The sequence below is a fragment of the Cottoperca gobio genome, chromosome 4, assembly GCF_900634415.1.
Source record: "Cottoperca gobio chromosome 4, fCotGob3.1, whole genome shotgun sequence".
Taxonomy (NCBI): Eukaryota; Metazoa; Chordata; class Actinopteri; order Perciformes; family Bovichtidae; genus Cottoperca; species Cottoperca gobio.
In genome coordinates, this window is record NC_041358.1 from 20009341 (window position 1) to 20036224 (window position 26884).

Below are 26884 nucleotides of genomic sequence, written 5' to 3' on the forward strand. Positions count from 1 at the left end.
TCAGAATAGCAACATAAAACATGACCTTTTGCATAGGATCTGAGAATATAAACCTACTTTCTACAGCACACCCAGACTGCGGACACGCCTGTTAAACACCAAGGTGCTGAGTTATACAGAACAGCAGATTATCTATCATTTACTCTGCACGGCGAGGAACATGATGCTCAACTCACAGACTGACTTTCAAATGAACAACATTGACACTAGAGAAGTAAAAAAAAAGCATGTTTAAAAGCTTTGCTACTGTGATGGTGCAGAACCGGGTCCATACAATCATGTGTTTTATAGATGCACGATAAATCAATGTGAATTGAAGTTTGCGGATGGTAAAACAAATAGCTTTTCAAATATGTGTACAAAGATATTGATATCATGCATGATGACTGAGGCAGGCTGATTTAATTTAATGTATGAGCTGCGCTGCCTGTGGAGGCGCAGCAAAGATGTAAATGACTGCATTAGGAAATGATGTAGGTCTTGGCTTGCAGCATCTACACATCTATGGCCTTTAATTGTATTATGCCGTATTGAAATTAATACAGTATTATTAAATCAAATGTGAGTATTATGCCTACATTATATGTGAGGACTGCTAAAGCCATCCCAGAAGATGAAAGAGATATTTTTAGACCTGTAATAAGTTTTGTTCATTTGAGAAAGTTTGAAAGTTTTCACACTAATGAATTACAGATAAATGTTGCCCAGCTTCTGTGTGAATTTCTCTAACTAGTCAGCATAAAGGGAACAAAGAGAGGCTAGGAGCCAAAACAAAAAACAAACAAAAAAAAATGGCTCAGAAAGCTTTCAAGTTCAGAAGATGGCAGTTATTTAAAGAAATCAAAACCAATCTGAAAATGGCTTAGTTTTTTTGTGTTGCCATAAAAATTGTATAAATAAATATTGTTGTTCGCATGCATTTGAGTAAGGCTTTACAACCTCGCTTGCACATTCCACTTGGGTTGAGGACGTTATCTTTTTGTCTGAAGTGCTAAGGGAAAACTTCTAAAAGTATGTTAATTTTAAACAAGAATCCATTTATGAAAATGCTTATTCATGCAGTATCATTATTCTCCATTGAAAGAGGATGAAAACAAGCCAGGAACAGAATTTGGAGCTCCAGGTTATACGGTGCAGTCTCTATCATTTGCTCGCTAAATCCATCCTGACTCCTTCGTGAGTCTTTGAAAGTAATTGGACAACAAAACCTTTTTTTTTCTTTTCTCAAAACCTCATCTTTTCTCTGCAAACGGCATGTGTGAGATTCTCAAAATGTCTGTCTGCCTGTCTCTCCTGGCTCAGCTGTGTTCCACTAGATGAGTCAGTTTTTAATTGATGTGTTCTCTAAGGCATTGCTCGTACAATCTTTGCCCGTCCTTGTGCTCTTCAGGGAAATCACAAATTGCAGTGCAAATCCACCACAAAGCAGTCACTTCAAGCTCTTGGAAGAGCCTGTCCTCAGGACTGCTCCGAAGGTACTTGGGCAAAATAATATGACAACTTTGACGACTGTAGTTAAATTTGACGTGCATAAAAACCACACTCACTAACATCAGATCCAATGTCTGATGTGTGCACTTTGGGCTTTTGGCCGTTTGGGTAGAAATAAAAGAGTAAGTGAAGGGCGAGATTCTATTGTCACTACCTCCCATTCCTCAAATGTCTAGGTTGAAGGCCCGCATGAGAAGATCCAGGTCACCAATATTCGCAGCCTGGAAGAGTTCGGGCTGGTCCATCATGGATAAAGCTATCCTCAGAGCAGCCCAGATGTTTCCAGACATCACCTGGTGGGACTGCTGGCGACTCTTGCTTTTCCTCTGAAGGCTTAAGGCAGTCAGGAAGTTTCTGGCCGCCTCTCTGGGGAAGCAACAATATTAGGAATCAGTTTTGTTTAGGGCATGCTGTGTGAGTTGCAGAAACTTGCAAAAGTGTGATCCTGTTCAGGTCCTGGACACCCAAACAGGGGATGCGTACAACCGGAAAGATGGAAAGTCCAAAACAGATGAGCTATCGTAGCTTTTAAGCCATATTACACAATCTACTTTTATCCAACCTCTTCTGAAGTTAAAAACCAGTGAACAAAAGAAGTGTGGTTTTAAGACGGTTAAGAGAGGAAATAAATAAAACTTTTTAATGTTTTAATTCTATGTGAATTTCTTGACCCTTTAGAGACAAAGCTAACCTAGCATGTTAAGTGAACATTCAGCTAGCGAAAGCTATTGGGACTAACTAGCTCTTGCATGTTTCCTGCTAGCTAGCATGTTAGCTTGACAGGGGAGCATGTCTATGTCTTGTTTCTGGAAAGGTAGCACTGAAGATAAGCAAGAAAGTGTTCTTTTCTTGTCATTTGGGTGAACTAACCCTTTAAAGAGTAAATCATATGCTTTGTCCCATGTATGCATGTGGCGTGTCATATGTGGTTATTTATGGAGCTAGAACAGTGATGGTAAGTTTTGGCATTGAAAATAAAATTGAAAAAGGAAACATTGCCGTGACGTTTCACACTTTCTCTAACTGGGAATGTTGGTATTGACAGTGGTGGAAGAAGTACTCAAAACTATTTTTCTGAAGTAAAACTATAAATACTAAACAGTAAAAATCCTGCATTCAAATTTTTACTTCAAGTGAAGAGTGAAAGAGAGGCATTATCAGCACAATGTACTCAAATGTACTTTCAATTCTAATATAATGCTGGATAGCTTAATGAATAATAATGCATCATATTCAAATATGTAACATATTCAATATGTAACAGGTAAATGTAGTAATAATAATAATAAATTGTATTTATAAAGCGCCTTTCAAAGCTAAAAGCAATCTCAAGGCGCTGTAGTTTGGGTAGTAGTACAATGTTTTTCTTTGAAGTAGAAGTACGCAGTAAGTAGTAGGTTATAGAGTTGAGTTGCATATTTTTAAGGTGATTTGGGGGGCTTTTGTAAGTTATTTCGTGTTACAATGAGTTAGAATAATATTAATAATAATAATAATAATAATAATAATAATATTTAGCTGTTTGGGGCACTTTTAGTTGGGGGTCCAGACAGTTGTCTACCTTGCTTAATGGTAAAGACTGCGTCTGTCTATTTAAGCTCTCCACCCACCCACTGCTCCACTTATTTCCAACCCACTCTGCCCCCTGACTTCCCTCACATGTCACTGTTGTTTATATACATGTATCATTTGATAAGTTAGCTCCAAAATGCTACTGCCATTGTTTCCTTATAATTCCTTACATTTTTCACAATTTTCTGACATTTTATAAACCAATAGATCAATACAGACAATAATAGGCAGATTAATCGATAATCGCAGCCCTAATTTGAATATGTGTGTATGTTGCATTGCATTAGGGCTGAAAGATTTGTAAATAATATCTAATTGCGATTTTTTTGACAAATTCTGACAATTGCGGTATAATTCACGATATTGGAGGGAAGTTTTGCATCATTACTCATTTTCCTTGAAAAATATATTAGAATGATCTTGGTGTGTTTTTGCGAGGATCTGTACCAAACAAAAATGTTTCCTTCTAGGCAACATGTCTAGAAGGAAAAAGTCTATATTGAAATTCCCATAAAATTCCAATTAAAAGCCCTATATTGTAAATTATCTTCATTGGCTGGAAGTACCATTTAGATTTTTCATCATGGGTGCTACTTTCTACGCCACTGCATTCAAAAAAGTGTAGGAGCTTTGTTCCACTCTCCTCTGGTCCCAGGTCACTCACCGGTGTGCCCCAAGGTTAATACAGCTGATGCCCAGGTTGTAGCGAGACCTTATAAACCCCGGTTGCAGCTCTAGGGCTCGCGTGTAAGCCTCCACCGCCTCCTCACTCCGGTCCCCGTTCGCCAGTGTGGCTCCCAGGCGGTTCCACAACAAGTAGTCCTGGATGAAAGGCGAGTGGTGGGGTTGGTTGAGAGATAAGCAATGTCAGAGGTGAAAGATGAAAGACTTGTTTTTAGTAAAGTTCACTGTAATGTGTGTTGTTAGATGTTGAAAGCTGTAGACAGATGTTTTTAATTAGTAAACACACTGGAAAATTTGTTTCAGCCTGTTTTATAAATTCATCAGCAACATCTCTTCAGTTATCTTATAACATACAAAATGTGATTTGTTTTGGTGTTTGTTGATCCCAGGAGTTGTTGTCTTCACCATCATTGCTGTCATTGCAGTCAGCTTCTCCCGTTTAGGATTCCTTCATTGTTCATCGTTCAAGAGTTTTTCTTACCGGGATTCGAATTATCCACAGAGGACCCGGATATTAAAACAAGTAGAAACACTGATTAAAGCAGTTTCACGTCAAAATATCTATTTCTGCGGCACCCCAGAAGCTCACTTGGTAGAGCATATGCCTCATGTATCAAGGCTCCTTACGCCAGCGGCCTGGGTTTGATTCCAGCCCAGGTCCTTTGCAACATTTCATCCCCTTTCTTTCCCCTCAATTTCCTGTCTCTCTTTCATTAGAAATGCCCTAAAAAATATTGAAAAGATCTGTGTTTCCCCAGTGGTCACAGGAAGAAGAGGCTACAAGCTAACCGCTAATGTTTGCTCAGCTATCTCTGATAACTTAAAATCCAGATGTCCGATGACTAAAATACTTCATCCAGTTAAATATATAAAAATGAGACAGACTTAAAAAGTGAAATGGTGAAAATGTTGCTTAAAATCAATGACAGCTAATGTTAAACAACAGTATATCTCCATTACAGGTGACCAAATAAACCGGACAGTACCTTGATTAAGATGACGGATTTCTCTAAGTTTGAAACATTTGGGATAATGCACAGTAGGCATAAAACTCCACAACACATAGCTCTAGTCGTTTTTAGATGTTTAAATGTTAAATGTTTTACATTATACCTTTTTTAAGTCTTAAATGCTTTCCACCTCTGAAATACCTGATCAAGCAACTGACTGAAATAGAGCTGAATAATCTGTGCTAACACTCAGCCTTGTATATGCAGAGACAGCATGACAAAACAGTGTTAGGGACATCATTCTGTTTTTTTAAGTTTTCATTTTTTACAGAAACAAGAAAGTTTCCTGCTATGAAGTAACCTAACAAGGGTATTTCGAGGATAGCTGAGTTACATCACACAGTGTCCTTGTCGTTGTTTCCCACCTGCAGGTAGACAGGCACACACAGAGGTCATGGTCTGCTACAGTATAGGGGTCCTTCATCTTTGGCTAAGCCTAATTATCTGCCTTTGTGTTCAGAGCTATTTTTTTCCAGCAGGGGAGCAGACATTACCAAGTCAAATGCGGGAGGTTGGATTTAACAGTGAGTAATATTCTTGCCGGCCTGGGACAGAGCTGGAAGGACAGAGACTGATTTGCATGAAGGAGATGCAGAGATGGGGAGGGGGGGGAGAGCTTGTGGTTGTAATCGTGTGTGTTTGTTTTGTTTGTTTTGTATGAAACAAGCGTCAAAGTCAGCTTTTAGTTTTCTGCATGTGTGTGCACTAGATCTTGCTCTACTCTAAGAGCCTATGTGTCCCTGTCAAGGGTTCATGAGGCCAGATTTGGCAGCTCCTTGCTTCACATATTGCTGTGACAGTTTGACGTGCTTCACTACATCTGTTTGCATGAGCTCTCCCTTTTATTTGCGGCTCCATCTCTCTAAGGATGTGTACACGATTCATGTCTGCTGTATGTGTTTTCATGAGAACATGTGGTGCGTGACAGATAATGGTACACACACACACACACACACACACACACACACACACACACACACACACACACACACACACACACACACACACAGACACACACACACACACACACTCATTTTGGTGAAGATCATACTCTATTATACCCTGTAATGTAGCAACCTATCAGCAGCCACCAGCTAGGATACACAAACGGACCAGCATCCTTAGAGTCCAAACGGAAAACAAATTTGTAGCAATAATTTTGTAAAATGTATCCGCTTGAATATCTGAATGAGCCTCTGATCAACTGTAAATAGTGTTTCACAAAAGGTGCAGAGTTTACATCATTGGCACAATTTAGGGCCAGCTGGAGTCAACCAGCTGTCAGACATGTTGTCTCTGCAAAGAAACCAGTTTATCCCATCCCATGTGTTCACCAACCACAGCTTACAGTGTGGTAGATACAGATACAGAGTCCTCCATTATAAAATTGATTATAAAAATAGTTTTTTCCATGGCTCCTCCCACTAAGGCTTCAATTGTGCAATGAGATTATTTCTGCAGTCAGAGCATCTGTGCCTCTGACGAGCATTTGTACAACTACAGCTTCACTATAATCTGCATGTGTTTCCGTGTGTGTGTGTGTGTGTGTGTGTGTGTGTGTGTGTGTGTGTGTGTGTGTGTGTGTCCTACCTCCGGCCGCACTGATAAGGCCGTATTGAAGGCCTCCACAGCTTTCTTGAACTCTCCGCTGACGTTGTAGAGCACTCCGAGGCCCGTTTGCAAATCTGGGTCGATGCTCTCAGAGTTTTGCTGAACTGCTTCCAGGAAGAGCTCCTTGACCTCCGGTTGCAGGGAGCTGTGGACACACACACACACACACACACACACACACACACACACACACACACACACACACACACACACACACAGACACACACACACACACACACACACACACACACACACACAGAACACAGATGCGGATTAATGTGACTCAAGGTTGCTGAGTGAGTGTTCTTAAGATCGCAGAGCTATGGCGTGCACTGTGCTGCATGTCAACTTTTATTCTAGTGTAAGAACGAAGAAAAAAAGAGATTAACAGGAGGGATTAAGTGAGGGAGAAAGAAAAGTGAGAAATAATTGCAAGGGAAAACGTAAGAACATAAGAAGGACCTGAATAGTATTGTTCAGCGTTTAGTTGTACTTAGCTCCACCCTCTCGTGTCACTTCTTGTTCTAAAAAACCAAGAGGGTGACGGTCAAAGTGCCAACCTCAAGGCTTCGTCCACCTCTTACATATAGTCTAGGCCAGTCCACTTTAGCAACGGCGTGCCAAGCCAAGCCTTCATAACAAGTTTCCACTACAGCCTCACAGCGGGGAATATCCACCCTGATCCGTGCTGCTGTGGTCCTGGTTGGTAGCAGGGTCAACCACATCCAACCCGTGCAGTCTCCTCCCCTCAGCTGTGTCTTAGGCAGCTAAAGTTGTGTGTGTGTGTGTGTGTGTGTGTGTGTGTGTGTGTGTGTGTGTGTGTGTGTGTGTGTGTGTGTGTGTGTGTGTGTGTGTTTGTGTGTGTGTGTGTGTGTGCTAGTTTTTCTCCCCGTGTTCAGCTGTTGTAGATTCTGGATCTCTGTGATTTGGAGTTTAGTTTCACTCCTGTGTTCCTGTTTGGATTTTAACATATCTGCCTTACTTTACTGTTTACTGATTGCTTTCAGCTCGTATTGGTGCTGTATTAAGTTATTACTAATGCACTCTTTTCTGCTGTTCCTGTTTCACATTAAAAGCTTTTAACTGGCAAAGGCGGGGAACACTTTTATTTTAGAGATGTTACAGGAAGTGCAATGTCACCAAGTCCTTTTATGTGATATGTTAGTTTCCACTAGGCCAGACATAACAAAGGGAGGCAGGTTAAGGGAAAGTTAGACAAGAGTGAAAGAAGGAGGGTAAGAACTGCAAAGAGGAGTATAAATAATGAGGGATGGAGTAAGAAGCAGAAATAAAAAGGATGATATTTCATGGATTAGAGGGGAGACCAGTCATTGGGATGTACCCGTACAGACTAGATGAATAATGATTTGATAAAGTGCTGCTTAACCTTGAGAGCAGAGTTAGGCTGATATATCTGACAGCTTATTTTTTTCTTCCTTAAGACAACATGGACGGTTTGCCTTTTACAGCAGTAAGAGTGGTTTGACAAGATGGATACATCTCACCAGTGAAATTACACCAATACCAGCTGTGGTTGAGAGACGTTGAAATACGAGTTTGCTCTCCCTGACAGAATAACAGCAGTTTAATTGAAACAAATGAGAAAAGGCTGGTAAAGATCTTGTTTCTTTAATGTGCAACATGCAGCACATGATGTATCATGCTTGTCAGCTACTCAGTGACTTGAAACTGTTAAATAAGATTGAAATTCAGCTGTGGTCTTTTAATGTCAGTTTTCTTTGCAAAACGTGTACCAGATAAAGAGTTTAAACATATATACAACCTAAAAATACAGCTGTAAGCTCTATTATTTGTTTTCATCAAGTCTAAATTAAATTAAATACTCCACCTTTCGTGTTTGCCCACGTTGTTAGCAGTAGACATCCTGCGTATGGAGTTTGGGGAACCCATCAGGTGGGTTTTGCTCTTCAGCAGGTGCTTGTACTTTGGATTGTGTCGCAGCCAGCGGAGCAGGGCCTCACAGGCATCGTTGCGCATACCAGTGTTGGTCAGGCTCACTGCCAGAGCCATGAGGGCTGGGAGGTTGTTTGGGTGGAGCTCCAAACACCTGGATGGACGCAGGACATGGGAGAGAAAAGATGGTGTAAGGTGTACACTTCAAAGGAAAAAATAGATTTGACAGGCATTAATTGGGACAGGCCAAAGCAAGGGAACATCAGGCGGAGGCTAATGATTTCTGGGTCAGGATGGATGAGCTGCTCCTTTCCTGCTCTGCCTCTTCAGCAGAGGACATTTTGCATTCTGCTCTCAGCATTGGGGTCGGGATGATTTGCATGAGGTTTGCATTTAAGAAAAAGAAGCTCTTGTCGGCTTGTTCCAGAGCTAGAGATGGAGAGTGTGTTTGTAGCGAGTACTAAAGTTATATCACCGGTTACATCATTTGGACAAGTGCTAGTAAGATCTTCGATGGCTTTTGTAATTGAAAAGGAGAGAAGAGCAGCACTGGATAAACAACTTGGATTAGTTAAGAAACTGGAGGAGAGGCCAAAAACAAGATTCAGCTTTAATCAAGATCATTTTTTAAGACAGATTTGCTACAGTTAATGCACCAACTTCCTCAAAAAACCCTCATAATCTCAGTGAAACCAAATTATTTCAATCATCACTGCAATGTGCTCTAGGTGAAGATTACATCAACTTCGGTTAAGGCCACTCAAATCTGCTTTACACTTTCAAGGATGTGCTTTTTTTTTCCTGCAAAATGTCTAGCGTTCTATACAAGTTGTTAAAAAGAAAAGATAAATTAGATTAACCCAGAGTGACCAGACAACCATGTTATTCAGGGACACAGAATTTGCAGATTTGTTTGTGAACAGAATTGACTGGATGACTATAAATAATATAAAATAGCTACACATCGTATAGCGTCACATTTTTGCCTCTTCAGAATTTTTTTCAGTTTTTGTCGACAGCTGTGGAGACACATGATTTGAGCTTCAGAAGTGAACCATAAAATAACAATAAAATTAAGCAAAACGTCTGCATAAAAAATATGTTTATGTTTTTGTCTCTGTGGCAATATTTAATGAAGTGATTAAAAAAAGCGGAATAGAGCAGGATAACATAGAGCTTGCCAACTGAAGTGCTGCCAGTGTAGCTACAACAGGACTAATGCCAGTTAAACATCTAATCTCTCTTCGTACCCAAACAGTCTCCTCACAGATGGAGCTATTACATAATAGACAAAATGTACACCATGCAAACTATCTCGGATCTGAATAGCTTTTCAGAATATGCACGAGTCTATTAAGTGAGATTCTTGCAGGAATTAAAAAATATATGATTCACATTCTTTGTAATCACATTTAAGCAGAACAGCAATGAAATGCTATTTATTACTATATATTTGTATTTCACAGAATGGACTATCTTTGTCACACAAAAAAAGGAAGAGTTTTCCTGGTTGACTGTCTCTTGTGTTTCCAGTTAACTTGTCAGTGTTCACACTCTCAGATAGGTGCAATTTATGGCTTCAGCTGTGTTATGAATGAAAGTGGGCCACCTCCCATTGAGGACTCATACCCTCGCTCTGTGCAATCACCATCCATGTGGGGTGTCTCTATTTTAGGAATAGAAATCGCAGAAAGTGTGCTTCCAATTGCTGTTTGATAAAGTAAAACAGTACAGTAAAAATGATGACGCGTTTCTTCTCTGGACTATAAATAAACTTCTTCCAGAAAGTTCATTGAAACCTGTCAGGCACATTTTTATTACGATGGATTTTATCATTTGAGTCTTGTGCAAACATATGGTGTCTCCGAGCAATAACAGCTGACAGCTACGCCAAGTCTAAGAGCGATTTGAAATGGAAATTTGATGCAGTTGTTTCTCCTTACCTCTGGAGGGAGACGATCGCTGCTTGCTCATTCTCATTTTCAGCTTGCGTGGTTCCCAACACTTGCCAAGCCTGCAGGGAAACAAAATACAGGTAACAGTAAAGAGCAAGATGGAAACCTGGGCCCCATAGATGATATTCTCAAGGGGCTGAAACACACTTACAGAGGCTCAGCATCATCTGTCTGGCACTGAGTGTTTAGAGCGAATGATGCCAGTTTTCAAACACAGAGTAGCTACAGTGTGTTTAAACATTCAGAACTCCGTTAAATGTAAAACTTTCATGAGGTCAAACAACAATGCATGGCATTATGCTTAAAAAGTGTGTGTGTGTGTGTGTGTGTGTGTGTGTGTAAAAATGAAAGAAAAGAAAAAGTGTTTAGCTTGGAGGGTTGTCCTTAGATACTCTCAGATACTCCATTAAATTATCGGAGCAATAAAAAGCAATTTATTATTCGATGAATGAAGCCATCAGAGATGACTTACTGACATACTGCGTTATCTCTTTAAAAAAAAGTGAAGTGATGATTTAGGTGAGGACTCATTTATTTAGAGCTGAACGATAAGTCTGGCAGCAGAAAATTAATCAAGGACTGATGTGATAATGGATTTAATTTATCATAATAACACTGAAAAGATATGGGTTTTCAACTGTTGTTCGAACAAAACAAAACATTAAAGACTTCAAATCACAGTATCCAGTCTTCTTGTTTTGTCTACCAACTTTGCAAAACCCCCCAAAAATGTAATTTACAGTCATATAAAGTAGAGAGACGCAGCACATCCTCACACTGGAGAAGCTGGAACAAGCTAATGTTTGGTATTATTTTATATCAATTGACTAATAGATTAATCAACTAAATGTTTGAGTTGTTGAGTTGCTCAGTAAATGTTGAATGTGACCGTGTGAGAGGCGCTGCGGTTGATCTTTCTTTCAAATGGAGGTACCCTTGATCAGCACAAGAGGGCAGACAATGATATAACTAACCTCACATCCAAAATGTGAGATTATTAGATATCTCCTCTGTATTTGTGTCTGTAATGGCATGCTTAATAACCTGTTCGAAGGCTAATCTCTGTAGATGCCTTTTTTGTTCCACTCTTTGGAATGAGCGTCGAAATTATTTCTGAATGATTCAGAGGTCTTCATGGTGGGGCAATAAGCCACTAAGCGCCCTAGGATGAATTTTGGAATCGTATTAGTTCCATACACCGCGGGATAATCCTCTCCTCTGAATAACTGGCACATTTCTGTATATTCAAGGGGATTCTGAAACTACTTTGTATGAAGGCTTTGCTCTTTCAGCCTGCAAAGAGGTCACTTCTTTAGAAACGGGGAGAATACAAAAAGGAGTAAAAAAACCCGCGGAATGAGCTATCATTCAGCTCACTGGGCAAATGGAAATTCTCATAAAGAGTATAAACAAGTTGACTATTTTTGCTACAGTAAACAACTCTTTTAACAAGAAAAAAAAAATCGTTTGCCCTCTACAGGCAATTAGTGTCTAGCCTCTGGGTTCTGCCTACTAAATCTGCGTCACACAGCCCGTGTGGTCAGTGAAGGCATTCTTCCTCTCTAGCTTCTCTCACATGTGGTGCATTTTTTGGGGTTGGATTAAGCAATAACTTTGAGCTGGAAACCCAAATGCTCCTGTCACATTGACCAGTCCAGGACTGCAGTTGTATTTGCCAGCTTCCATCTCCCAGTTGTAAATAAGAATGTCTCCACCGTCAACTTGCTTGGTAAAATGAGGAATAAATACAATGTGCGTGTTAATGCGTGTGTGCTAAATTAATTCACCTCTGAATCTTGAGGGTCCTGCAAGACAGCTCCTTCCAGCATGAGCACAGCGTTTTGCAAGTCTCCCTCTCGAGTCTTCTTTTGTCCCTCATCAAATGCGTTAGGCAAGTCTTTATAAGGATTATCTGTGTGGAAGTAGTAACCCTGTCAGCAAAAAAAAATAGGGACAGAGGCAATGTCAGTTTCTCTCTCTTCCATATTCAATTGCAAAACAGGGCACCTGTCCTGTGCAGTTGTATATTTAAGCAAAGTTCCAGCAGCAGGAATTGATCTTTTCTGCTTCACATTAAACCTGGGCTGAGCTCCCCCGGGTTTGTCTGTTCTCTTTAAATGTTAAACTTTGCATTTTCAAACTGTGATTACTCTAGTGTGTTGTTGACCGCTTCTGGGCAGCATGACTTTGAAATAGCTTTTTTTTTTTTTTTAAGAACTAGTTCTGCACTGGGATCAATCAGAAAGGTCTGATTCCTTATAAGGTTAGTTGATAAAAAAGAAGAAGCTGTAGAGTATATTACTCAGCCATATGCTCTGTCCCCTGAGACCAACAAACATTACTTTAATCATATATGGTAATGCTGTATACATAGGGTAGAATATAGGCTATATTACGTACTATTCCACATTTTTTATATATGTATTCATTTGGGAAATGGAGTTCTTAACATAAACCTGACAATTCAATACATTTAAAGTACAAAGTAACCAATTTGTTGTTAAGTATTTGAATTCCCTGTTAAATTTTAAAACTGTACAAGCTCTATACATTTTGGATGACAGCGAGCGTTCATGTTTATAGGCCTAAAAGCTCTATAACGCTTGCAATCAAAGAATACCACAGAGGCTTTTTTTGTTTTGAGTTTGTATTTTAGGTTTAAAATGTTCACTTCCCGTGAATAGAGAAGTGTCCACACTCGACAACAGGGTTTTAAGGAATAGTTTGACATTTTGGGATTTGCTTTTTTAGAGTGGCATCGATTTTGTCACCTAACTCTTTGCAAGAAAGCCAATAAGTGTATTTCCTAAATGTTGAACTTAACCTTTAATTTTGGGGAATAGGTAAATAAAGGAGATTGTGTGCAATTTTCCACTTTGGGAGTTACATATATGCATGCAAGTACAATAAACATACGTTATATCACTTCTTTTCAAATGTTGTAACTAATTTTACAGTTTAACTCTAGACAGGCATGCATAGTTTACTCTGCAGTGGCTTTCAGTACTGTACATCTCTCCATCAGTGTCTATGACACATTTCTGCACAGGCTGCTGATTGTAACATTGGGTAATGATAGTGACCTTCTCATGTGGAGAGACAGAGGAGGGGATCTGCGCCTGCTCGTTTTCCGTCAGCCAGTTCCGCCGAGCGAGCTCTTCCCACTCAGCCTGCATCTTATCCCAGAACTCAGTATCTGACTACAGACGTCAGAGAGAGAGAGAAGGAGAGAGAGGGACACAGTGGGACGAAGGAGGATAGATAGATTGGGGAGGGGGAGAAGTAGGGAATGAGTGATTAGTGCACAGTAGAACAACAGATCCTGTAATTTCCCATCATCCTGTCTGTCCGGCTCAATGACTGTAACTTATGGACCTCCACACTTCTAATGAATCATCATATTTGCAAGTCATGTAAGAGCTTAAAGGAACTATCCGCACTTACAATGCAAACAAATGAGTGGCCCCAATATGAAAATTCAATACACGAGAGTAGAACCTACTTCCACTCTCAAATTGATTGACAGGTCTTTTAAAATCCAAATAAATGAATACTTAACACTAACTAAATCTAAAATGTTTTCTGATGTGGTTAAAGGTGAGTTTACGTCAATAATGTTTGTAAGTACAGCTGGAAAACAGCCTATTATTTTCATTATTGATCAGTTAAGAAATGCACAAAATATTTTTCAAGACAAAACCTTTTAATTATGAGTGTGAATAGACTTAGATTTATTCGGTCAAAAGATTTCGGATTGGGGCATTTCAGTTAGCTGACCGAATCCTCAGAGGTTATCAGTTGAGTACGCCAATCCTTCTCCTAGAATAGCTTTTCAATTCTTCATCCGACAGGAAACTAAAGCCTGTAGAATGAAGCTTAGACACAAGTATGACAACTATCAGCAGTTTAAATCGCAATATACATTTTTTGGTGGTACACAACCTTTATTTTCTTTGCCTGCATTGACATTCAAATACAGTATGTTAGTGTAATTGGATTTAACAACCTGACCGTTGGTATGTCAGTAAAGAGAAATCAATAAATGAAGATAAGTGATTGTTTGAAAGAGTTTATGCTAAAAAGGAAAAAGTGCACATTATCAGCTGTCATTAAATTGCTGCCAGAAATTATTTTACACTTCAGCAGTCAACTGTTGGAATAACTGTTGTTTTGGATGATGAGTTGGCCTCATTTCATAACTTAAGAACATTGAAGAAATTGTTAATTTCTGATTTGCCTCAAACCCAGCATTCAATTAGATTTAAGTGAGGGTTGTCATTTGTTCAACTAATCAGCTAGATGAAGATAAAGGCTGGAAATCCAGATCACACCAGATGAGTGGTTTGGAAGAAATGCAGTCGAAAGGCAGAGTGAAGAGCAACTCAAGGAAATATAATCCAGAGTCAGACATACAATTTTCCTCTTGAGTTTGATTGCTTATCGTAATGGCGCAGGATAAGTGATGTCGTAAAAAAATTAATTTTTCATATTCAAACTTGGACTGAAGGTTAAGGAGGGACTATGACTATATAAGTTTTGATTATATTTGAACTAATTTGCACTGATTGTATGAAAGTTTAAAATTACTGTTTAGTTTTTGAAAGTGCATCAAGAATAGTCAAGTGCATCAAGTGTAGGTGCTCTTTTTAGTTATTTTAATCATGTAACAATTTGCCGATGACACCCCGCTTTACTTCTCACTCAAGACTAATGAATATATCAATCTTCTCTACATATTTATTTATTAACTTCGTGACATGTTCAGTATTGAAAAATAAACGTTTTTTTATTTATATAAAACTTATTCAACCTGTTATTCTTATAACACAAGCCTCCAAAAACTGAGGAGTGATGAGACTCTAATGTTGTTTCAAAAGAGATGCTAAAAATCTGTTCAGGCACGTTTTGTTTCCATCTCAGGAGCACTGTTAAAATTAGAACCATCATGGATTTTGGTGATACAGAGAGGATTATACGTGCCTTTATCTTCTCTACTCACTTTGACTTGTGCAACACTTTGTTTAGCTGCCTTAGCCAAGAGGAGTTGAAACAGCTTCAATGTGTTCAAAAACAGGCATCAAAGGATTTAACTATGAAACAAGACCACACAGTATGTGTCCATATTTACCATCTTCTCATTGCATAGCTGTTTATTTTAAAGTTGATTTAAATGTCCATGTTGTGACTTTTACGCTGCAGATTATTCATTTTTTTTTTTTCTATAAACAGAAATATTTATAACTTTCTATTTTTAGCTATAGAATGAAACTTTGATGAAGACGTTTCAGAATTGCTGATTGTGGCATTTTATGACCAAATACCTGTAAAACTAATAACATTCCCATCAGCTTGAGCTATAATTTATGTTTAGTGGTTATAAGCAAATGTTTGCATACTAAAACACACAACTAAGATGGCAAACATTATACTGTCTAAACATCAGCATGTTGTCATTGTCATTGTGAGCATGTTAGCACTGCTGTGCCAAAGTACAGCTTCTTAAATCCTGAGTTATTTTTCTTTACTGTGTTGAGTCACAGCATGATGTAACAGATATTATTTTGGTAAAAATGTTAAAGTGGTGTTCCCAGGAAAAGAGTGCTCTTTTGAAAATCCCAATTCATTTGTGGATCAGCAGGATCACGCTTGTGTCGCAACGTGAAGATTAAGCAGGCAACTATTTACTTCCCATATTGTCAGTAATTACGCTGATATTGCTGTATTATGTGATCAATCAACTTTAGTTCCGATAAAACAACATCCCAAAAAATATTGCTTTCATTTATATATGGCTCTATGGTGGAATTGAACTGCAGATTGTTATTGTATTGGTCATTGTGATAAAAAATAAAAATAAAATCACGCACTATTACATGATGATCATAAGAAACTCTCCACAGATTTTCAAACTGTCATGAAGGGGAGATCTCTGTGTTTACAGCGCATGAAAGAAGTCAATGTGGTTGGCCTTGGTTGTCACAGCCTGTTACACACCTGCCTGTAATGTATGTAATGTATGTAATGTAATGTATTGTATGTATCATATCCGTATTCAAGTGCGCCCCAGGTGCGCTAGGCGAGCCTGACCATGAAATTACAATGTGTGTTTGGCACGCCCGTGATGCACTGCTAATGGTGCACTTGACTCTATTCCACTGGTCTCATGTGTTTCAGACCACCTTTATTTCCAACCAACAGACAGCAGATGCTTGTTTATTGTCTGATCATGTCGTTTAACAGACTGCAGTTGCAAATTCTGACCTCCAGAGTGTTGGTACTTCAACAAGGAAATTAAAATGTTCTACCAAAGTGGAATTGAACATTTGATTTTAAAGTCAATGGACTATTTGCTGAGTTATCTCGGGATGGAGTTTGAATGATGGGATGAAGTATGCCTTTATAACATGTCTTCTTCATGTTTACCTATTGTCGGTTAAAATGTACACACAGTTCTTTGTGAGCTCTAAAGTCACCCCTGTTTTTCATGTAAGTTTTCTTCCAACTGGATGACGTCCATGATTCTCGGCTGTCTTCCTGTCAGAGGCAGAGCAAACCGGGAAAGAATAATGCCAAACAGAGCAGAACAGCCTCCTGTGACTAATGGAGTCCTCTTAGACAGCCCTGTGTACAGTAAATATGAGTGTGTAGTGACACTGGAGAGCGGTGCGGGGTCAGAAAGATCTACTGTACGAATGTGTGTGTCTGTGTGTCAAAGGTCTTCTCTTCTCCACATCTTAGATGCTTGTGATTGATATGGAGGCAGTAGTGTGGCCCCTGATGGTGAGAGATGTCAGGTAATTGCAGACTGCTGACTCTCAGACAAATTGCCTGAAGATGAGTTGCCGCTGTCGGCCCTGTCAGAAAGTGTGCAATCCTGAGTACCTGAGGTTGAGAGGTGGAGGAAATACATAGAGGGAGGGAATGTTAAGGTCTGAAGAGTCATATATATGTTGTGAGAATTTGTAGCAGGAGCTTGGATTTAGAGGTTTAAATGAAGAAACCGTGTTGGTTCTCTACTGAAGCAACATTAGAAGTTCACATTGTACTTATTTATTAAATACATATATAATAAAAGTGGTTTTATTTATTTATGAATCATTTCTTTACTTGCAGGCAATATTTATTAACTCCAACACACGTGATAATCATGAAAACTATGTCTCGTTAAGATCCTTGATGGATTTTTAATATGCATTTGATCTTATAGTTCAAATTTGACAATATATGATGCGTGGAAAAATGACGTTCTTTGTATTCTATCAAAGAAAAAAAGGTCTATTTTCTGCTCAGTTAAGCTGGTATACTACCTCATTATAGTGAAACGGGTTGATTTGCTGCTTTGGAAGTTGAATCCTTTCACTGTGTGATCTGGGAGGAATAGAGAATGAGCATAATTTTGTCTGTTTTTTACTGCACTCTACACTTTGTGATCTTTTGTTTGATTCCAGGATATGGATGATGTTTAAAAAAAGAGACCTTTAAATTGACAATTTGTTTAGTGAATGCATGTTATGAAAGAAAACCTTGATTCAGTAAGGCATGGATAATAACTATTGTTTGTTGTTGCTTTTTATTATTAGATTGATTTGTGACCAAACCAGCTGGAGGCTGTTCTCTGTTACTGTAAATAGTGACGTATCGTGAAGGTGCCTTATTATCCCATGAGGAATGGGCCATGAGATGTCAGGACACTTACATTTATATACTGTATGTGCAAGCAACATTTTTATGATCTGGCTTGTCAATGTGGAGCTTTAAACTAATTGATATACTGTTTGGTACTTTAACCTGTAACATTACAGCATAAGTTATAAACTGCTCATATGTTTTGGAATCTGCAAGGCAACTAGAAAAGTTCATATGCAAATGTAGTGGAGTAGAATATTTCCCTTGACATGTAGTGAAGTGGAAGTATAGAAACATCACACAAATACCTCAAACTAGTAGTTACCAGTACCCGTACTAGTAGTTACTTTCCACAACTGTTCCTTTGTAATGGATGTGTGTGGAAGTCATGTGACCAACTGTTCACTTCACAGCTAGATTTAGTTTTCATTATTTCTTATCGTGTTATCATAGTCCATCAACTCGTTATTTGCGCCTCATAGACAGTCGGTTAAATGTTTACGTTGTGAAATCCCATCCGGTGTGTAACTTGTCCGCCCCCTGATTGCTTGCAGTATTAAAATGGAGTAAATATACAGACGTGTTTTTAATCTATTAGAAATATACTCATTTTTCTTAATAATGCTGTGAAGGGCGCTTTTTACACTGGCATTGGCAGTTTAATTATGTGGAATGAGACAAAGATACAGTGAGGCAATTTATATTCGATGTATCGCTGGAGCAAACCAATAGCTGCGACTCCAATTTCAGCAGCTCTGATGAAGTGTTACGTGAAATGTATTGGATCCAGAGTACTTCCTGCCGCCAAATATGTCACCACTGTTTGGAAATGAACTTGGTGTTGCAGGGTGGGTGGGGGATTCATTAGTTACTTCATGAATACATTATCGATAATCATGGCAAAGGTTCCACATACCCCCGGCTTTTGGTGTGACCCACTTTTAGAAAAGGTGTATTTACATTTTGCCTCAAGAATCCAATTAGTTGTGTCTTAGTCAGCTAGACTGAGGTAATACATACAGTGAAATAAAGGTCCAGGAAGGTAAGTTGTAAAGCTTGAGAATTCATGCTAGGTCAGCTAGAACACAGAAATTGAAAAAGAACTGGTACAAAATAATTGCTTCAGACTTCATTTCACAAAAATAATCAATTGTACCCTGACTAGGGAAACAAAGCTGCATATTTTGCTATAGGAAGGAGACATTTTAATAAAGTATTAATACTTATAATTAACAGCACTCAGAAGACCTGTTTGGTGTCATATAAAGCAACATATTCAGTTGAGTCCAAGCAAACAATATTTGACCTGCAATTAAGCTCCTGTGTTTTCTTGAGTTTGGATATTGCACAAATATAAATCACAACCACGCCATGATTTATACAAATCTTTCAGTCAAATGATGCTGTGTTATGAAAATCTGTAGACCATTTTGCATATTAATACAATAGGGAAATGTAGCCCTATAGGCTTTTAAGCTTTTGGCAACCATCAAACGAGCTATTTCAGGCAAGTAAAGTGACTACATTTTCATAACCGCTTACACAGTGTTTATATTATATATATATTTATAATATATATTTATATTAAAATCTGATACTTTAGTGCAGGGGTGTCAAAATAGGCCGGCAGAGGGATAACTTTGCAAAGTGTAACAATTAGTTGTGAGTTGTCGTTATTAATAGTTTATTATGCTATGATGTTACTGGTCCGGCCCACTTGAGATCAAATTGTGCTGTATGTGGCCCCTGAACTAAAATGAGTTTGACACCCCTGCCTTAGTGAGATGTTTCAGTAAAAGATATTTGATCTTAAGCCTCCATATGTGTGTGTGAGTGCTTTTCAAGTGCACTTTAACCTTATCTGTTTGGTCAGTTTGTGTTAACTTGAGACTCAACCTTTGGAACAAACGAAGCACATGAATAAGGTTTACTTATCCACATTGCCCAGAGGGCTTACACTACAAAAAGTCTCATTATTCACCAGTGACACGGAGCAGCCTCCAATAGAAAAAAAAGGGCTCTTCTCATCTCCAGAGCAAGGCTGGCCTTTTAATGTTAATGAGCCACCAACTGCTCTACTGCACGGGCCAAGTCTGTGGTCAGCGAGACAAAAATAGAAAGCTGGAGTCCCGATAATGTCACTCAGATACAACACAATACATTTCAGTGGGCTAAGTGCAACCAATGCATTTTGGCAGACAATGCGACTATACACTATACGGATGTCTGTAATAACGACACATAGCTACAGTGGCCGGCGGGCATTACTGCAGTCAACTGTGAATTTATGACAAATGAACAGTGTTGATGTGTGCTGTTGCTTGGTGATTGTGAGCTAAATTAAAGATGCTTCCACATTAATTAAGGAACTGCCAAAATACTATGGTATGGTTAATGTGGTATCATGGGTACCAAATTATTTGTATAAATATGTACAATATTTTTACACATCACTCATGAGATTACTTATAAGACAGTTCACGGGTAGAAGATATATTAAATTGTTAACTTTTAAAATATTTCGCTCAAACGACATTGTTTAGTCTGGTTGAATTGCGCCCTTGATCCTGTCACGAGCGACTTCTGAAGCAACTCATTTGAGGTAAAAGTAAATGGATTGCTTTCATATTATGCTTTTCCAATTCATAGAGAGTCAGAGGATACCATACAAGGTGTACTGATATCAGCTCATCAGTAGTGATAACCATTCACACACTGTTTCACACCCAGGCCACTGGGGTTCATTATCTTGCCCGAGGATACTTTGACATGCTGACTGTAGGGGCTGGGGATCGAACCACCGACCCTGATACTATCCTTTTCAGACGTCTGCACCTGAGTTTGAATAACATCCTCATTCTCATGTTGTTAGCTCCACTGGAAAAGTTTGGAGTTTCTTGTCTGCATGACTGATGGAAGTTGCTGAAGGAGGTGAACGCATTAGGCTACTCATTTACATTCCCCAGTCACATTTTCCCAGCAGGTCTGTGGATTAAAACCACTGACCTTTTGATCACAAGCCTCAATCTCTCACTGCTAGGCAACTGCCTCTGCAATCTTTTAGAAAAGCAGAACTGCTTCAGACCAATATTCTGCAAGATGAAAGTGAACCTATCTTGTTTGTGTTTAATCAAACAAAAGGCCACAGAGTCACCTTCATCTCGTCTTTATCGCCTCCTTGGAAGCGCTTTGTCATGCCTCACAGCCAAAATACCGTTGCCTGAAGTTACAAAATACCCCGTGGTTCTCTATTTAATAAAAGCATTATATTGTCATCAGCTCACAGTAATTGGTGGTATCCTCATGTGAAATGTGAAAAAAGTCACTTACCTACTTAAAAAATATCTCTTTATCAGCATCTTTGTAAATGAGTTCAAAGCTAAGTTCCCTCTCACGGCCCACTGCCATTTTATTTCTTCCTGTTTGAGTTTCTCATCAGTACAAACTTTTTAAAATGGATGATATTTGGTATCCTAATTCCTTGTCTGCTCTCTCTGTGCGTCCTAATTTTCTTACATTTGGCTACGTCTAATTAAATGAATTGGCAGAAAGGCTGTGTACTGATTTAATGTTCTCACTGCCATCTGAGACGTCTCTACCTCCATGTCTTTATAAGTATGAAAGAGCATGCATATGCACAGCTACTTCAATTGAAATTATCTGATTATGGGCTTTGAGTTTTTCAGTGGAGGGCAAAATAGCTGACCACTTGCATCAGAGCACCTCTAGAGTGGAGGCCAGCACTCAGGCTGCTCGATCGAAGGCGTGAGATACTGTTACCAATCGATGCTCCATGCTCAAACGCTTGTCCAGGAGCATCCCAGAATCTCATCAGTTACCTGCCCACTGGCTGACGCTTGTTCTCAAACTGTGCAATTATTTCGGAGGATGCAGCTCACGGCTTATACAAGATGTGACATCATCGCTGACTTTGGGAAGGGATCCCCAAGCGGACTGTCCACTCCTCTGCAGCTGCTTCTCTCACTTTTTCACCATGTTCCTGTCTCTGCTCTATTATTTATTGACCATTACACATAGCTCAGTATGCAACAGTCTACTGTAGCCCTCAGTAAAGCTGAAGTATCTTAAAAATTGCAGAGTTCAAGCCCATTTTTTGGGAAAGAAGATGTCCAGTGAGTGGGAGAGTGGTTTTATTGCAAGCAAAACTAAACTGTATTGGTTCCCTAAACTCCTGTACAGTACAGACACTCTGCTCTTTTAGTCATGTTGTTAGGCCAATGTGATGTAACCTTTCCAAAATATCTTCAGCTGAAAGAAAACCTTTCTGCAACTACTGTGCAAGAAAATAAATGTCTGTCCATGTCATCAGTGAATGAAATAGTACATTTAATTTACAGTTACATCAAATAAGGAAATATGATGATATGATAGCTTTAAGCAAAAGCTTATTCTTTCTCAGAGATAGAAAGGAGGGAGGGTTTCAAGTAATATTCCATGTTGTCATTATGGCAAATTCACATCTCTGATAACACCAGAGCTTCAGGCATACTTCACAACTCAACACTTGGAGTGTGTGGGTACACAGCCCTATGAATAATTAAGCCATATCTAATTACTGTAACTTTGCCTTCTCTGGCTTTAACATTTTTGAAATATTTACTTTCCTAATGTTAGCCAGCTCAGAGTCGTTAATATTTCTCCGGGTCAAACACCCCGTGAACTTGAATGCGTGTTTGAATTTTGACTTTTAAACTGTCAGCTACCACCACAGGGGCGAACACATCGCAGGAAGCACACAAGTGATCATTTGACAAGGGGATAAAAGGGCTGAAGGAGTCAAATGGAAATCAGCTCCATAGGACTTCAGGTAAATGTATTCAAATTGCGGGAACGATTATGAGGCTACACGGGCAACGATGTTGGAAATGTGACACTGAAGAAAGGCTTCTTGGCTTAAAGTTCACAGAATTCTTACTTCATTGTATCCCTTTATTTAAATATTTCTAAGAGCACTCACAGGATTTTTCCATCCCTTTCTATAACAATTGTGCACTAATGGCAGCGTTGGAATTTCTACTATGGAAAAGATGTTCTTTACTAAATAAGATCAATGCAGTATCACCGATTTCTTACTGTAGACATTTTATGAGCAACATAATTCTCATTTGATATGTCCTGGGTAACCCTATTTGGGACAGTTTCATTCACTGGAGCGGAGAAAGACCCGTATGCTTCTCATTGAAGAGTTTAGGGGACCAGAAGCTGTGCCGAAGCGTCTATGGGAAGCTGCGGTGCCGTTTTGATTCTGTGACTCGGAAAATCAAGAGAACCTGACCAACCCAGCCCTCAAAATACCAGATGGCTTCTCCACTCTCCGTGCGTCACCTGAGTGAAAGCTGCAGTAATATACTAATTATTATAATATAATAATATGCAGTTAATTAGCACTTTCCAACTTCTATCTGTGGACATGTTGCTACGGTGTTTGTTTCAGCAAAATGTGTTTATCAAATGGTATTGTCAACAGTGGCTAACAAAGCTAACCTGGCTAGAACTTGGTTTTCTGTATTGTTGTAGTGGAACAAGGTCAACTCGGTTGTGACGTCATTTCCGACTTCCGAGGTAAATTGAACGCAGCATTAGTATCTTGCTGCTTGGATTCCAGTCCTCTGTTTTAAGGAGCATCTTTAACCACTAGTCCACCCTGATGCTTCCAAAAAAAGGACAGAGTGGAAAGGAGACAAAGTTCTGCTGTTTAATAATGAAAAGCCAACTTTTCTCTTAAGTCTTATTAAAAGTCAGCGGCTCTCTGTGGACAGGTGACAGATGTGAGGTGTACTAAGCAGCACTCTTCTTACCTCAACAGCAGCCTTGGCTCGCTCAAATTCCTCCTCCAGGGACTGATGTCTGGACAGGAGGGCGCTGCCCCACCGCTGCTCCTTGCATAGGCGAGCCTGTCACACACACAGACACACACGTTTCATAATGTATACATATATGCACAAACAAAATCCATTAAATATCTTTCACACAACACATCGCAAGCAGACGCGCACACACACACACACACACACACACACACACACACACACACACACACACACACACACACACACACACACACACACACACACACACACACACAATAAGCCAGAGGGAGAGACAGGCAGAGTGTGCAGGGTCAGCCGTCTCTGCTTTCTCAGGGACGAGTAAATATCCCTGCCTCGACAAAGCCTCTGACATGCTTAGGGAGGCCAGCAGAATTCCTACTGTCAGCATCTCGCCCCACCCCTCATCTGAATGCCATGCTACTCATCCAGCCTCTTGCAGTTTCATCTCCCATCCTCTCCCTTTCCCGTGCACATCCACATGCAATCTCTGAAATATGCTGATAGCCTCTCAGTTACAAACTTGGCATATGAAGCCTTGCTCGGCTGTGGAAACTGAAAATAGACCAATTACACGCGTGTGGTTTTGCATTATGAGAGTAAGCTGTAGTTTACTTGAATCCACATTACACCTACACATTCAGTGAGGGGTAAATTATTTTTGAGATACACTTTCATGCTCGGATGTGACATGGCACACTCGATTTCTTTTATAAATAGCATAGACTGTATGTATTCCAGGGCTAGCAAATCCATTACAGAGCCCGATAAATGAATTGCTCCATGTCAGTGGCTTCCCCCAGAAAGGGCCAGCCACTACCTGTAACAATTCACATTTTTACAGACTGCCATTATGCAAGATTAATTGAGGTTACTTAATCTCAGTATTAATGGACTCAGAAGAAATTGCCTCATCCATTTATTGTAGATAACCATATTTTTTATTTACAAGAACAAAATACAGTGCATGCAGTGTTGCCTGAAGAAACTGCAGTACGTTATAGTAGGGTTGTTAAAGGAAGAATCCACCCAAAACGACTGTTCGGAAAACAGATATTGATTTGGTTGCCTATCTGGTTGTATTTATTTATCCAGCAGTAGTTATATACCAGAAGGAATCATGGAAATATAATAGTTTGGTGTCAGACTCTGGTGGCAGTGTTAACAAAGAGAGCTTCTTTCTGGACTCAGTTTAAAATGTTCACTTAAATAGAGGGAGAGAGGTAATGTAGAAGAGGCAGTAACACCAATTTCAATAGATTTCAATTTCAAGACTCAATAAACCAGACTTCCAGCAGCCTGATGTTGTGTTTTGAATCAGAGGTGTTAGTAATGTGTGTTCATTGTGTTAATTAACTGGCTAATTATGCTATCATTAGCTATATGAATTGGTTGGAAACACTGTTTCTGGCAGTCTTGTAAAATGTATCAGCTGACAAAATCCTGTGAAAAGGGTTCTTTAAATATGCTATTGATGGCTACATAGGCTGAGCACATAGGCTACATGATATTGTGCTAAAAGTCTGGATGTCTTTGGTAGCATCCTCACCAGTTGAAGATTCATGTTGCTAGATGACATGGAAATAAATTCACAGAATTGTTCTTGTACTGCAGTGTACATATAGTTTACATATTTGTTTGTCTTTCAAACAGTATATTTTAATTTTTAAGGTTACAAGTGAAAATTCTTCAGGATGAGAATTAATTAATGTGTTTGGCAAACAAAACTCTACCTTGGGTAATGTTGGCAGGGGTTGGTTCAAGTTTACACTTCCCTAAATCCAATAAACAGCAGGACAGAGCTGCTAACGTTAGTCTAACTTTGAAAGCATCCAGGATCGGCTTCCACATTCGCAGAAATACTACTAGTACTGCTACTTTTTTCGCCCTTTTAAAAAATGTTTTTTACTCTAACCTGTCCCATGTAACACCACAAACTAATGTAGGTTGATAATGTGTTCCTTGGACTTGGAAGTAACAATTGCGTTTAACAAAATGTTGTAATATTATACAGTTCAATTTCCACCAGTTCCATTTGCTGATGAAGACTGTGACTATACGGTTGAAAGTTTAGAAAAGGTTGGTTCATGGACCTTGAGTTGAGATCATTGTGCCATGTCACATATTGATCTCGACGTCAAGAATAAACGTAGTAATATACAACACTTAGTCACACAATTTATTGGCTGCTTCAATCTAACACTGCATGATCATCTGAGGGTGGATTTTTCCTTAACGACAAATTCACACCGGGCAGAGGCAAGCTGACATGCGGCCGAACTAAAGTTAGAGACAGTTATTTGTAGCAAAGTGCGGCGAGAGTCCCCGCAGCCAAACGGTAAACAGATTCCTGTGACTCCTGTGAAATGTTGACCAACGTTACAAAGATTTTCAACGTAAATTATTGTGGCTAGCTGCATTTCCCTGCTCCCTTTTTTGGGACATTTTCTTGTGTCGGTTTGGAGTATGTAAAGCTCATGCAACACACATCTCCCTTGTTTGCATGCATTTTCTGTTTGTGTGTGTGTGTATGATACCTGCTAAGTGGAGAACTAAAACCACTATTTACAGTATCTATGTCTTGGTTATTTTGTAACTCCTGAGCAAAACAAATTTAGTAATTTGTTTGCCACAACTTCCTTCCATCTCAGACAGTTATCTTTAATCCCAAATCTATTATTTATCAGAATGCTGAACAGGTGATGTTTGTTTAGCTAGCTTGGTGAGATCAACACTGATGGGCTCAGAGTAAAGTTGCTGAATAATTCATAGGCTATTAATCTAATAATGGCTTCTGGAAACAAGACCTGTTATGCAGACCTACACAGAGACATTAACTCATGTAATAAAGCGCTTGACATTTGGACCTTGTAGCACCACCACAAAGGAACAATCTCAAGGCCAACAGTATATCTGGATTTCCTCAAGGTTGCATTTTGGTTTCAATAATATTGTCTTTTTGGTCTTTTAGGTCCAAATCTTATGAGATGGCGTGATGCTTCTTTTGCCGGTGCAAATGTATAAGTCTTTCAATATCATATGGAAGGATGCATAGGGAGGCTTACATGTCTTCCACTAATATACTGCCTGTTGAGCTGAAATGGAAGAATTGTAGGTGTTAGGACAAAATGATCGTTAAACAAAACAGGGTGTTGCATTAGAAACAATCTTA

At 39.2% G+C, this 26884-nt stretch overlaps 1 protein-coding gene across 1 annotated transcript in view; it reads right to left on the reverse strand.

Moving 5' to 3' along the window:
• Nucleotides 1-347: 347 nt before the first annotated feature.
• The window catches only part of pex5la (peroxisomal biogenesis factor 5-like a), an 80035-nt gene continuing 53498 nt past the window's right edge, over nucleotides 348-26884 (reverse strand). The window contains exons 7-15 of the mRNA XM_029429720.1: nucleotides 26778-26807; nucleotides 23683-23778; nucleotides 13321-13437; nucleotides 12025-12168; nucleotides 10226-10296; nucleotides 8218-8436; nucleotides 6348-6513; nucleotides 3728-3885; nucleotides 348-1857 (exon numbers count right to left, since the gene is read on the reverse strand). Of these exons, the coding sequence (XP_029285580.1) occupies nucleotides 1656-1857; nucleotides 3728-3885; nucleotides 6348-6513; nucleotides 8218-8436; nucleotides 10226-10296; nucleotides 12025-12168; nucleotides 13321-13437; nucleotides 23683-23778; nucleotides 26778-26807 (1203 nt within the window). The 3' untranslated portion in view covers nucleotides 348-1655. The remainder of the gene's footprint in view (nucleotides 1858-3727; nucleotides 3886-6347; nucleotides 6514-8217; nucleotides 8437-10225; nucleotides 10297-12024; nucleotides 12169-13320; nucleotides 13438-23682; nucleotides 23779-26777; nucleotides 26808-26884) is intronic.